This window comes from Triticum dicoccoides, chromosome 6B (assembly GCF_002162155.2).
Source record: "Triticum dicoccoides isolate Atlit2015 ecotype Zavitan chromosome 6B, WEW_v2.0, whole genome shotgun sequence".
Taxonomy (NCBI): Eukaryota; Viridiplantae; Streptophyta; class Magnoliopsida; order Poales; family Poaceae; genus Triticum; species Triticum dicoccoides.
The window spans coordinates 634,290,865-634,303,583 of record NC_041391.1 but is presented as its reverse complement, the minus strand read 5'-3'; the positions used below and the strand labels follow the sequence as shown (position 1 = coordinate 634,303,583).

Below are 12,719 nucleotides of genomic sequence, written 5' to 3'. Positions count from 1 at the left end.
GCGCGCGCGCCTCGCTTCCTCGCCGGCCGAGGGGCCTACACGGCCGCGCGCTTTGCCAGTTTCGCTCTCATTCTCTCCCGCTTCGGCCGGTGAAGACGCTGGACCAGTCGGTAGTGCGCGCCCGGCCCCGTACGTACGGTGGATTGCTCGAGCCCGCGCCGGGGAGCATGCCGGCATGGACATGGCTGCATTGGTGCGGTGCACGCGTCGTGCAAAGCAATTCACCCTCTGGATATTTGCTTTGCATGCATGTGAGTGGCACACTCTCACTACTAGTACTACACTGTACCCCACTGCAGCTGCCGCGGCATGGCAAACGAGACGGCTGTAGGGCCGTCCTTTGTGTGTGTCATCTCGCATCGATGCCGTCGGCTCTTCGTGAGTAGCTAGCCGGCCAAAGTTTGCACGGCACGTACTACGTACTTCTCCACCGGCTTCTTCTGGGTGGTGGTACCCAAGTGATGAAGTAAACGTACCGTACTTTAGTTAGGTCTTGAGTTTGCGCGTGATAAATTTGAGTTTGTTTAATTACCAAGTGATCGACACCCTGCTTTGGCACTTGTTTCGCTGTCGGCCCGGGTGAAAAGCGACGATCCATCCATGAGCTCGACCGCCACGATAAAAAGCGGGAGGCGACGTCGCACGACCGATCAACTTCGTGTCCTAGCAGTAACTCTTTTCTGATCTTTTCTAGTCCGAGTACCGAGTCATCCTAGTACTCCACCTACAAGAAACCACAAGATCGATCGGATCGCCTGATTAGACATTGGAGCAGCTAGCTAGCAAATCTATCGATGAACTTGCGTGCGTGGTCACCTTGCACGCCGGCGACGGTAATAAGACAGCATGACGATGACGGGAAGGATAAGCTAGCGCATGCATGCAGGAGCTGCAGGCGCCGTGCGAGCAAAGCAGCAATCCCGTTCCATGCAGTAATCGGCAAGGCCGGTAGTATAAGAAATGGAGCAGGCGGCAGTCCATTCAGTGCGTCAGCGAATCAAGAATAGCATAGCACCAGAGGTTTGCGCTCGGTGCTCGCTGCCTGCCCGGCGGAGCACGGCTCCCGTCCCATCTGTCTAGTCTTTGATCAACTGATTGAACAAACCGTGTCGATCCGGCCACTAAGTTGTGAACCTACGACAAGCGATGGGACTACCGTGTCGCCGTCGTCGATCTTGGGCCAAGAACGTTACCGACCGGTCGGATCATTACGCCATCGGAGTAACCGGAAGGAACGCGTGTGTTCAGACCGCTAGGCTGCCTCACGGCCTCACAGGCACGACCGACATGACCATTTTACCACGGCCTGCCTGGACAAGAAACAGCTTCCTGCAGCGGAAATCAGCTGCTGATGGTACCACGCGCGTTCCATCCTTCCAGAGGAATATAGTACCACCACAGCTCGACCAGCAGCGGGGACAAAATCACTGTTTTGACCTTTTTGGAAAAGTTAAGCGGGATTTGACCCCATATTGAAAGTATTTCACGAATCTAACCTTTTTCATCGCGCCTGCGAAGGCGGCGTTATGCTCAACACTATATTGCCTCGACTCACGGCGGCATGACGCTGCCAGCGTGTAACCGTCGAACAGAGACAGCAGCGGCGGCGCCCCTCTCTCCCCCTCTCAAATCTTCACTCAAAATCGGCCGGATCTTAAGCTTTTTGTCGTGGATTTCGTCGCCCATCCATCCCTAAAGGTATTGTCCTCCGATCCCCTCAATTTCATCCGACAAAATCATTACATTGGCCCTATTTTTGCATGTTTAGGTGAAACCCTAGTTCATCATCATGCTACAGTTTTGTATGGATTATTGTGATTGTATTGAGTAAGCATTCGAGACTACTTTACTGTTTCTCTGATTAGGAACACTTCGAGCATGGTCACGCGGTAGGAAGGATGCCAAAAGCAGGGGTGTAGATGTCCACGGCCGTTGTTGCCCATCAGGACCCTCTTCGGCATCTTCACTGACGGGTCTGCTGAATGAAACAAAGATATTGGGGTGCTGCTGCGTAATAACAGGTTTTCTGTCCCATAGTTTTTCACTATATGCTAGTATAAACAATGGATTTTCTTGGTATGCATCAAATCAGCACGCTATATTCCCATATTTTTGAAATTGTTTCACTTATGAAGTTAATGCAAAATGCTTTCCATTTTCAACGTATCTTCTGAAACCAATCAGGGGCTCCATGGTTCTATCTAAATCAAAAATCAAACTTGGCTGATCAGGCACATTGAAGCAAAGGCTTCCTTGCTGTGTCAGTTTATACTAACATTCATAGCTTACACATTTTGGGCTGCTCTTGAAAATTAAAACAAGGATTAACATTCCTAGCATGATTACATTAGCTATGATCTGATTAGCTAGTAGCGGTGTATTTAAGCACACCCGCTGAAAGAGTAGTCTAATTAGCTAAATGCAGCTTTGATGTTTATCAAGACACAGATTGGTGCTACTACGACAATTGGCTAACATCGGCATCATTTTATTATGCACCTTTTCCTTGTATGTTCTGAATGATTAAAGTTATGATTTTTTTTTTCAAATATGTAGGATGACACTTCTCAGTGAGCATTATGATAAGGGTCACCGTGGGCGGCTTATGGCGGATGAGAGACAGGTAATACATATTGATAATGCTAGTTCATACTTGTCAGTACATTGATGTTACTGCCAATTGGAGTGTTCAAATGAATTTTTCAGTACAGTTGAATATTTTGTCACCGATTTATTCTAGTTTGTATTCTTAGTTTACATGGATCTATAATGTTCTAACTTGTATTTTTGCAGGTCTTTTGTCCCCTGCGCCTGAGGGCTCATGAGGCTTCATCCAATAAGATGAGATATGATGAGCGGTACACACAGTACATTGAGAGGCTGGGACTCCTTCCATTCATCCAGCTTGTCACTCGGTCGACGCCAAGCATGAACCCTTGTGCGATCACCGCGCTTGTTGACCGCTGGAGGCCGGAGACTCACAGTTTTCACCTCCGGACTGGGGAGATGATTGTGACTCTCCAGGATGTTTCGATGATCCTGGCACTTCCCATCGAGGGAGTTCCTGTTTGTTTTAGCACTGGTGCTGCTGGTTGGCGCGGTAGGATGTTTGAGCTTATCGGTGCAGTTCCTGCGGTGCCGGAAGACCCAACTAAAAACAGAGTCCCCGCCGGCGCGACTTATGTCTGGATTGTAGAACATTTTAGTCAGTGCCCCGATGATGCTAGTGAGGAGATGGTGCAACAATATGCACACGCATACTTGTGGTATGTGATCTCGAGGACTCTGTTTGCCGACGGTGGTGGCAGGACCGCTTCGTGGATGTGGCTGAATGCATTATCTGGTTGGGATAGTAAACAGAGCTGGGGTTCGTCAGGTAATCACTTGTACATATTTTTTTCATGATATTACATCTGCAGACATTTTCTAATCATACCGCTTGTGCCTCTATGTGCAGTTGGATGAGGCGTGTTGTAGGCGCAAAGATGAAGCTAGTATTGGTGGTCCATTGGTCCTACTTTCGGTTTGGTTGTGGGAACATTTCTCAGTTGGACGACCGAGAGTGATTGGTCACGACGCCTGGGACGATCATGACAATCCGCTACGGAAGCCTACATGGGCGTACAAGTGGGATGAGGTTTCGGAGTTCACTGGTGACCCAAACAGGATGTACAGGGAGTACACCAATGAGTTTGACACGCTAACCTCTGAGCAGGTAATAATTGTCATGTTAATATTGAAATTTCCAAGTTTGTCTGAGTTTTTTTAATGTTGCATATTATTGTCATAAATGTTAACATTAGACGCATATCATTAGCTCGAATTTTTTCTATTGGCTCCCTGCTTGTTCTATTTTTCAGGTGACATGGCAGCCATATGGACCGCGGGACAATTTTGCTTTCATCCCTGATTTCCAGTTGAACCCGAAGTGCACGGAGGAATCACATCTTTGGCTGATGCGGTGCCCATTGATATGCTTATATGCAGTCGAGTTCCACCTTCCACAACGTGTGATGACCCAATTTGGGTTATTTCAGGATACACCGCCGAAGTGGAAGGACACAGGTGTCGCGCTTCACGGGTGAGAGTGCATCTTCTGTCTTTAGCATTGTGATACTATTTCAGGCTACTAATACTTGTCATTGTCAATATGAAGCTTGGACAAAATGAAGCAGAAGAAGATCAAGAACTGGGAGTCATATCATGACAAGTTCATCAAGAAATGGAATTACGTCGTGAGGGTGGCTAATGATAACCGACAAGTACATCTCCAAGAGTACGATGAAGCTGCATTTGACAAATATCTTCGTTGGTTTCTTAGCGAGTCCCGTGTTGAGTTATGCCCGTCTGCTTATGAGGAGGGCATATTGGAGGCGCCCACAGGTTTTGAAGGGACTGCCAACCTTGAGTACAACAGGCTCATCAGAGAGGGCAGACAAACCGGATTCGCTCCTGTGATCAACTTTATTGTAAGTTTTGTCCCTTTCAACGTATCAACATAACTAGAGCTCTCTTGTTGACATGTTTGTTTTCATAGCGCCACTGAGATCTCGCGCCAGATTAGTGAAGCCGGCCAAGCACTCGCACAACCTCAGGGCAGGGATTCTGAGAATGCCCTTGGAGAGTTTGTTAAGGTATGTCGTAAGAGCTTTCTTGTGTACATGTTCTGTGTTCAAATCCAATAAAATCTCTCTTTCGCAATGTCACAGTGTAGCGCTACTCGGTTACGTTCCTTAGCTCATCTTCTTGGTTGCCGTACTGTCGAGGCCGACATGCCCACCCAGTCGAGGTCCACTTCTTCTGAAGAGGAGGTATGAAATCTGTTTTACCATATATGTTTTAATTCTTGCATATAAAATATTCATCATGCTGTGATTGCATACACGAATGTTCCCATCATCATGTGTGCACCCCTATATATGTATAAGTGTAGTTCTAGAATCCCCACATGTAATGCTAATTACCATGTGGAGTTATGAACTGAACATTGCTTGTTGCATGTTTCAAAGTTGATGCTATGATTCTTATTTTGTGAATTGTGTTCCACAAACAAGCTATATGTTACTTTATGATTTATCTTTACTCAAACAAAATGCTGAACTTCTTGCTGGATGCAATTCCACTCAAACACATTCCTTATTTTTCAGGCGGCCGACGAGATGACCCTGAGGGGGTTTATGGATGATGCGCCTCAGCCTAGTCAGCCTACTGAGCGGCGTCACTTCAACTTAAAGCCTAGGAAGACCTTCAACCGTTATACACCGGAGGCATGGAACAAGAAACAAAAGAGGACCGTTGTCGAGTCCGAGAACGAGTTTGAGGACAAGGAGGAGCCGGCACCGAAGAAGGTTCTGAGGAGGTTGAAGAGGGTCGGGGTGGAGCCAGGGACGAAGAAGGTTGTGAGGCAGGCGAGGGGGAAGAAGTAGATGTCTTGGTGAACTATTGAAGTTGTCATAGTTAGCTTCTATTTGTAAACTTGTCGTAATTCTGGACTTGTCGTTATTGTAGACTTGCTGTGAAGTTTTCGTAACTGTGAAATTCTTGTAAACTTATCAACTTCTTGCCAAGCATAGCGCCCGGTCATGAATCATGAAAGAGTATGCGTGTGGTGCTATAGTCTGAATCAGGGCATAGTGGCAGTATGGTATGAACCATAGCGCCTCTTCTTATGGCGCTATGCTCTGAAGCACAACGCCCCTTGTGGCGGCGCTATGGTGGACTGATCGTACCACGCTGGCTGCCTCATGGCGCCATGAGTTGAGGCGCTATACTGTGCTGCATAGCGCCGTCGTCGCAGGAGCGATGGATAAAAGGTCAGATTCGTGAAATACTTTCGATGTGGGGTCAAATCCTGCTTAACTTTTCCAAAAGGGTCAAAACAGTGATTTTGCCCCAGCCGCGGTTGCTCTGGTGCGTACAGTACATAGAAAGGTGCTGCGTGGCCGCGAACGATCAAGAAGCAATGTTCGTGGAATCCTAGTCGATGGTGCCATGATGAACAGGGGTGTGGTGCAGGAGGTATTCGATCGGATGTACGTGCTCCACTGTAGCTATCTATCTATCCCGGCCGCTTAGAGCTGAGAGCGACGGAGCCAGGGGGGCACGCAACGAACGTCGCCCTGCCCCATCGAAAGCCATCATCATCGATCCGTATCGGTATCATCATCATGATCGTCCGATCGTCACCGGCAAATATTCCTTCCAAAAGCCTCGTCATTGGACTACATTGGTGGCCGTCACTGTTCTCGCGCTGGTCCCGCGGACGGGACGGGATGCCGATCGTATAGACGCAGCGCTGGGATGCCATGCAAACACACGGTGCACTGCGAGTTGGGTGCGTGCCCAGGTCGTAGTAGTACGTGCCGCCAACCAAAGGAAAAGCCGAAGGGAGGGAGAGGCTCCGGAGGGCTGGGCGGTAGTAGTGCCCCGGTCCGGGCGAATCGGCCGCCGAATCTCCCGGAAAGAGAAAGCCAAGCCCAGCCGCGTCTGGAAAAGTCCTGCACCTATACTTGCGATATGCCCATATGATAAGGGACACCGCGACAGTGGCGGGCAGCGCGATGACGCCTGGCCTTTCTCTTTCTTTTCCCGTCGTGGTACGGAGGAGAGATGAGAGACCTTTCGGTCGAGCTGGGGACACGCTTTGCTCTCACGCTCACCGGCCTCACAGACATGCCATAGAAGCTTCTACGCCTGGCGCATGTGTTTTTGTCTTTATTTTCATGGGATGGGATGCGTGCGTACTTACGTGGCTGGCTCGGGTCGAACCGGCGTCTGCGCCTCTGTCTGTCCATGCAGCCTGAGAGCTGAGAGCATCTGCGTGCTCCGCCTCCACCTCCTGCTAACTACGGCATCTGGCCTCCGCATCCGACTTCATTGGAGGGAATCGAGGATCGACTGCTGCTTCGCTTGCAGATCTTGGTCCTTAGCGTCCCTCACACCCTCCTCCTCTTCAACCTCCTCCGCCTCCTCAACCTCCTCCTCCTCCTCCTTCAAGTCATACTCTGGTTCCACCGCGTCCGGTGTCGTGGTCCTAAGATTGACAGTAGAAAGGGGATAGGTATGGAGAGGCAAGATCTCAGTTATGGTGAAGGTGTACACACGAGGTTTATGAGTTCAGGCCCTTCTCAGTGGAAGTAACAGCCCTACGTCTCGGTGGCCGGAGGCGGTCGATTGAATTATGTGTGTGATATTACAGGGGATGCGAACCCTTGTCCCAGAGGAGGGGGTGGCTTATATAGAGTGTGCCAGGACCCCAGCCATTCTCCATTACAAGGGACTTAACGTATATAAAGTGAGGACGTTACTGGTAACGCCAGCCTTAAGTGTTGTTAATGATCTTTAAGACTACAGAGTGAACGCCTGTCCGCTGCCATGCTAAGTGACTCCTGGTCTTCGATAGGTCGAGTGATTCTCTGGATGGTCGAGTGACGGTAGAGAGGAGGACTCCCGAGTGACATGACTGTCGAGTGGATTGCACTCGACATCTTCGACTGGGGGTCTCTTGTTGTCTCTTGGACCTCTTATCTTCTAGGGTAGTGACCTTGGGTAAGACGTATAGGTCAGGCCTATGACCCTACCCCAGGTCTGCATCCTCATCAGTAGCCCCCGAATGGATTAAGGTTCGAGTAGAAAGTAGGTTGAAGTCGAACTTGTTCTAAGCTTTGCGCCTTTGCGAGTGTTTTCTGCAAGATTGAAAACTCACGTTGGTACTTCAGCGTCGACTCAGTCGCCTTGATCCATTCAGTGAGTTGTCGACTGAACTTGTGACATCATGTGCTGAGTGCTGTATTAGAGTGCGGGATCTTGGGCGTGATTTACTGCTGTGTATCCCGGATTTCGTGGGATACGAAATTTCGGGGAAGCGCGCGAGATGGAGGGCGCCGAAGAGGGCGGAATGGATAAGCAGTGATGCCTCGATTACCGCACCACCTTTTTTGCCACGTACGTTGCGCGCGACTGTTGCGAGATTTGACAGGATTGCCTGGACCCACGCGTCAGTCACTCGGAAGCAACCCTTTATAAGACGACGGGGCCGAGGCGCCTGCACTGTGCACGCCTGTTCCTCCTTCTTTTTCCTCCGTCTCTCCACCGCGCCCAGCTCCTCCGCTCTCGACGCTGCTGCCCTGCCGCCATGGTGAAGGACAAGACGGCGACGCTAGAGCGCGCAAAGAAGGCGACATGGGCGGCGAAAGGTAAGAAGCAAAACCGCGGGTCGTCATCACGCGCGGGGCTGCCGCCGGGCTGGATCCAGGGCGATTGGATCCGGTCTTTGGTCCGGAAAGAGGATCTGGTTGAGCTGGCAGAGTCCGGGCTAATCGCCAAAGGAGCGGCAAGGCTGCCAGAGGGAGAGATGGAACCGCAGCCTCAACCGGGTGAGTGTGTACTGCTTGCCACTCACGTCGACCGGAGTTTTTCGCTCCCTCCGCATCCTTTCTTCTGAGGATTCCTGAACTTCTTTGGCGCTCAACTCCACCATTTTTCTCCCAACACCATCACGTATTTGGCCGCATTCATATCGATGTGTGAGAACTTCTTAGGGTGTCAACCGCACTGGGGTCTTTTCAAACATATCTTCACCATCCGCTCCCAGTCGGTCAAAAAAGCAAAGTCGAGTGACTCAAAAACCCATGTCATCCAGATGTGTAGGGGTTTAGGTATCCAAAAGAGGCATAGGAGTGCCTTTCCTGCCATGACTCTCCCTGAATCTGTTAGAGGCTGGCAGTCGACCTGGTTCTACTTCCAGGACGTCGTAGCTCCAGATCAGTTGACTTCTTCCCCACTTCACATTCGACCGTGTTCAGACCCCTGCGCCACTGAAAGTAACTGCTGCTGAGAGCGTGGAGATGAAGATGTTGGTGGAGAAAGTGGTCCAACTTATTAATGAGGGTGTCACCGGCCTGGACCTGCTGGAAGTGTTCCTCAGTCGACACATCCAACCTCTTTAGGCTCGCGATCATCCCATGAGGCTGTACTCTGGACCGGACGACACCGCTCGGTCCATCCAGAAGAAGTGTCGTCCAAGACCGTGGCTTTGTGGCTGAGGAGCATCACAGGCAAACAGGACAACCCCAGAGGATCTTGGCGAGTCATCCCCTTTGGCGACGATAATCCGCCTGACAAGGTATGCTCTTTATTCTGACTGCTTCACGCTTACGTTCCGATTATACTTGACGTTGACTGACTTTTACTCGACTGATTTGTCCTGCATGTATTCACTGAGATGCATTCGATGCCCAACGGTGAACAAGCTTTGGAGCAGGACCAGGAGGGAGATGACAGTGCGGAGGAGAGTGGCGAGTGGGAGTTTCCAGATGAAGAGGAGGAGGAGGACATCGAGGAGTCGGACGATGAGGAAGAAGTCGACTCGCCGCCGCGCTCGGAACATCGATCCAAACAGCAGCATGACCCGTCTGGCGGGCGCGGGAAGAACGTGGCTCCGAATACCAATACTCAGAAGCGCACTTGGACGTCGACCCCGGAGCCGACGGAGAAGGTGGCCAAGCAACCCAAAGTTACTCCTCCCATGACTGGGAAGACTTTGCCGCAGATCAAGATGGACATCCCTGTTGCTTCGGGGTAGTGTCTCGCTTGTGTTTACGTAGGTCGACTGAAGTTTTTGTTCTCACCAGCCGAATCATGTATCTTTCTAGTCCCACCTCTGCTGGCACTGACATGGACATCGACAAGGCACCAGGAGACGAGGAGGCCACCTCACGAGTTGGTAAGTCCGTTCGACCAGGTTCATTAAGTTGAGTGGATCGTCAATCGGCAGAGTTTCTGACATTTCCCTTTTTCTGTAGTTCTGCAAGAGGTCGTCGTGCTCCCTGATGACGAGGAAGAAGTGCCTCTACAGGAGAGGAGGAAGAGGGGTGGGAGCTCAGGTAGGAGGAGGCTTGAAGTTCAAGTCCCTCGGTCGATGCCGGCGCTTGAGGCGGTGGTCGAACGTTCCGGAGAGCCGGTTCGGATAAACGTCACATTCGTCAGCCCGCTGACGACTGATCGTCCGTCGGGCTCGACCGCACCGACTCCTGCCACTCCAGTGCAACTCCACGCATCTGACCCAGTAACTGCTTCGACTGACCTGCAACCATCTGATACGTCTCCAACGTATCTATAATTTTTGATTGCTCCATGCTACTTTATCTACTGTTTTGGACTATATTGGGATTTATTTTCCACTTTTATATTATTTTTGGAACTAACCTATTAACCGGAGGCCCAGCCCAGAATTGCTGTTTTTTTGCCTATTTTAGTATTTCGAAGAAACATAATATCAAACGCGGAATAAAACCTTCGGGAACGTGATTTTCTCACCGAACGTTATCCAGGAGACTTGGACCCTGCTCCAAGGAACAACCGAGGAGGTCACGAGGGTGGGGGGCGCGCCCCCTGCCTCATGGTCCCCCTGTTGCTCCACCGACGTACTCCTTCCTCCTATATATACCTACGTACCCCCGACAGATCAAATATGGAGCCAAAAACCTAATTCCACCACCGCAACTTTCTGTATCCACAAGATCCCATCTCGGGGCCTGTTCCGGAGCTCCGTCGGAGGGAGCATCTACCATGGAGGGCTTCTACATCAACACCATAGCCTCTCCGATGAAGTGTGAGTAGTTTACTTCAGACCTTCGAGTCCATAGCTAGTAGCTAGATGGCTTCTTCTCTCCTTTTGGATCTCAATACAATGTTCTCCCCCTCTCTTGTGGAGATCTATTCGATGTAATCTTCTTTTTGCGGTGTGTTTGTTGAGGCCGATGAATTGTGGGTTTATGATCCAGCATATCTATGAATAATATTTGAATCTTCTCTGAATTCTTTTATGTATGATTGAGTTATCTTTGCAAGTCTCTTCGAATTATCCGTTTGGTTTGGCCAACTAGATTGGTAGTTCTTGCAATGGGAGAAGTGTTTAGCTTTGGGTTCAATCTTGCGGTGTCCTTTCCCAGTGACAGCAGGGGCAACAAGGCACATATTGTATTGTTGCCATCGAGGGTAACAAGATGGGGTTTTTATCATATTGCATGAATTTATCCCTCTACATCATGTCATCTTGCTTAAGGTGTTACTCTGTTTTTAACATAATACTCTAGATGCATGCTAGATAGCGGTCGATGAGTGGAGTAATAGTAGTAGATGCAGAATCGTTTCGATCTACTTGTCTCGGACGTGATGCCTATACACATGATCGTACCTAGATATACTCATAATTATGCTCAATTCTGTCAATTTCTCAACATTAATTTGTTCACCCACCGTAGAATACTTATGCTCTTGAGAGAAGCCACTAGTGAAACCTATGGCCCCCAGGTCTATTCTCATCATATCAATCTCCATTACTTTATTACTTGCTTTGTTTTTTACTTTGCCTTTTACTTTTCACTTTGCATCTCTATATCAAAAATACCAAAAATATTATTTATCATCTCTATCAGATCTCACCCTCATAAGTGACCGTGAAGGGATTGACAACCCCTACTCGCGTTGGTTGCGAGTAGCTATCGTTTTGTGTAGGTACGAGGGACTTGAGCGTGATCTCCTACTGGATTGATACCTTGGTTCTCAAAAACCGAGGGAAATACTTACGCTACTTTACTGCATCATCCTCTCCTCTTCGGGGAAATCCAACGCAATGCTCAAGAGGTAGCACCATCACTCTTTGCTGCGTATCAGACCCCGGACGACTCACCGAGTGCCGCTAGGGAAGCTCTTCGCCAGGTGAACCTTGTCATGGAGCAGGTGAAGGTGATGCATGAAGCTAGCCAGGTGGCTTACAACGCCAGTACTGCCCTTCAAACCAATGTTCAGGTCAGCAAAACCCCGACTGAACTTTTGAATGTTGTTTTCTATCCGATCACCCACTTGGTGTTTCTTTGTTTAGAGTTTAGGAAATCTTCCACTCCACTCGACTTGAGTTAAGTCTCAGTAAACTTTTTGGATCAGTGGGGGCACTCCGAGTGCACCCACTAGGTGTAGTCCCCGAGACCACGGTCGACTGCTGGCAGTCGACTGAGGTCTTAGAATGTACCTTTCTATTTTTTTTTGAACTCACGCCGGGCAGACCCTGCTGAGTATTGTTCTGAACCAGTGGGGGCATGCTAAGTGCACCCACTGGGTGTAGTCCCCGAGTGTGACGCCCGGATAATTAAGCTACAGTGATCTCACGCTAATGGTGCCACGTCACCACAATTACTGCTGCTAAGCTATCGTTAGGACAAAACCGGTCCAAAATTCAAAATTCAAATTAATGATAACAATAAAAGTTTTCAAAAATTAAAACAAAAATGTTTGGATTGTACTAAATATTACAAAGGTAATTATGGTGCAACAAACCCATTTTTATAAAATGCCTAAGTAATTTAAAATGATTTAAAACAGAAAAGTAAAATAAATAAAAAGTATAAAAAACAAAAGAAAAGAAAAGGGACCCCCCAATGGGCCAACCGGCCCAGCTGACAGCAGGCCATCAACCCCACTCGGCCAACCCACCAGGCCCAGCCAGCCACACCTTATCCCCTCACCCCCCCGCAAACCCTAACCACCCACACCCCCACTCGCTCTCTCCCCTCCCCCCCGATCCAGTTTTGGATTAGGATCGGGCCGACGCCCCGTGCCCCCTCACGATGCGGTTCGCCCCCCCTCCCTCGCGCCCGTGCCACGGCCTCCCCCTCACCGAAGATCCCCACCTCGCCGGACGCCTCAAAGCTCCTCCCCTC

The 12,719-nt window shown here is 49.6% G+C and overlaps 1 protein-coding gene and 1 long non-coding RNA gene across 2 annotated transcripts; both read left to right on the top strand.

Annotated features, from left to right (window-relative positions):
- The first annotated feature begins 1,591 nt into the window (after positions 1-1,591).
- On the top strand, positions 1,592-2,625 carry LOC119323559. The gene is made up of 3 exons (XR_005156401.1): positions 1,592-1,698; positions 1,866-2,021; positions 2,557-2,625. It is a non-coding gene; the product is annotated as an uncharacterized LOC119323559 (long non-coding RNA).
- An 870-nt stretch (positions 2,626-3,495) lies between these two features.
- On the top strand, positions 3,496-5,590 carry LOC119326141 (serine/threonine-protein phosphatase 7 long form homolog). The gene is made up of 6 exons (XM_037599853.1): positions 3,496-3,715; positions 3,861-4,081; positions 4,157-4,469; positions 4,538-4,634; positions 4,710-4,811; positions 5,148-5,590. Exons 1-4 carry the CDS (start codon positions 3,668-3,670, stop codon positions 4,544-4,546), a joined length of 591 nt encoding a protein of 196 aa, XP_037455750.1. The 5' UTR covers positions 3,496-3,667; the 3' UTR covers positions 4,547-4,634; positions 4,710-4,811; positions 5,148-5,590.
- The last annotated feature ends 7,129 nt before the right edge of the window (positions 5,591-12,719 follow it).

Excerpts from the sequence above, each read along its gene's own strand:
- LOC119326141 (XM_037599853.1), top strand. The coding sequence starts at position 3,668 with ATGTACAGGGAGTACACCAATGAGTTTGACACGCTAACCTCTGAGCAG. Across the intron at positions 3,716-3,860 it reads ACACGCTAACCTCTGAGCAG|GTGACATGGCAGCCATATGG; the intron begins GTAATAATTGTC and ends TCTATTTTTCAG. Across the intron at positions 4,082-4,156 it reads ACAGGTGTCGCGCTTCACGG|CTTGGACAAAATGAAGCAGA; the intron begins GTGAGAGTGCAT and ends GTCAATATGAAG.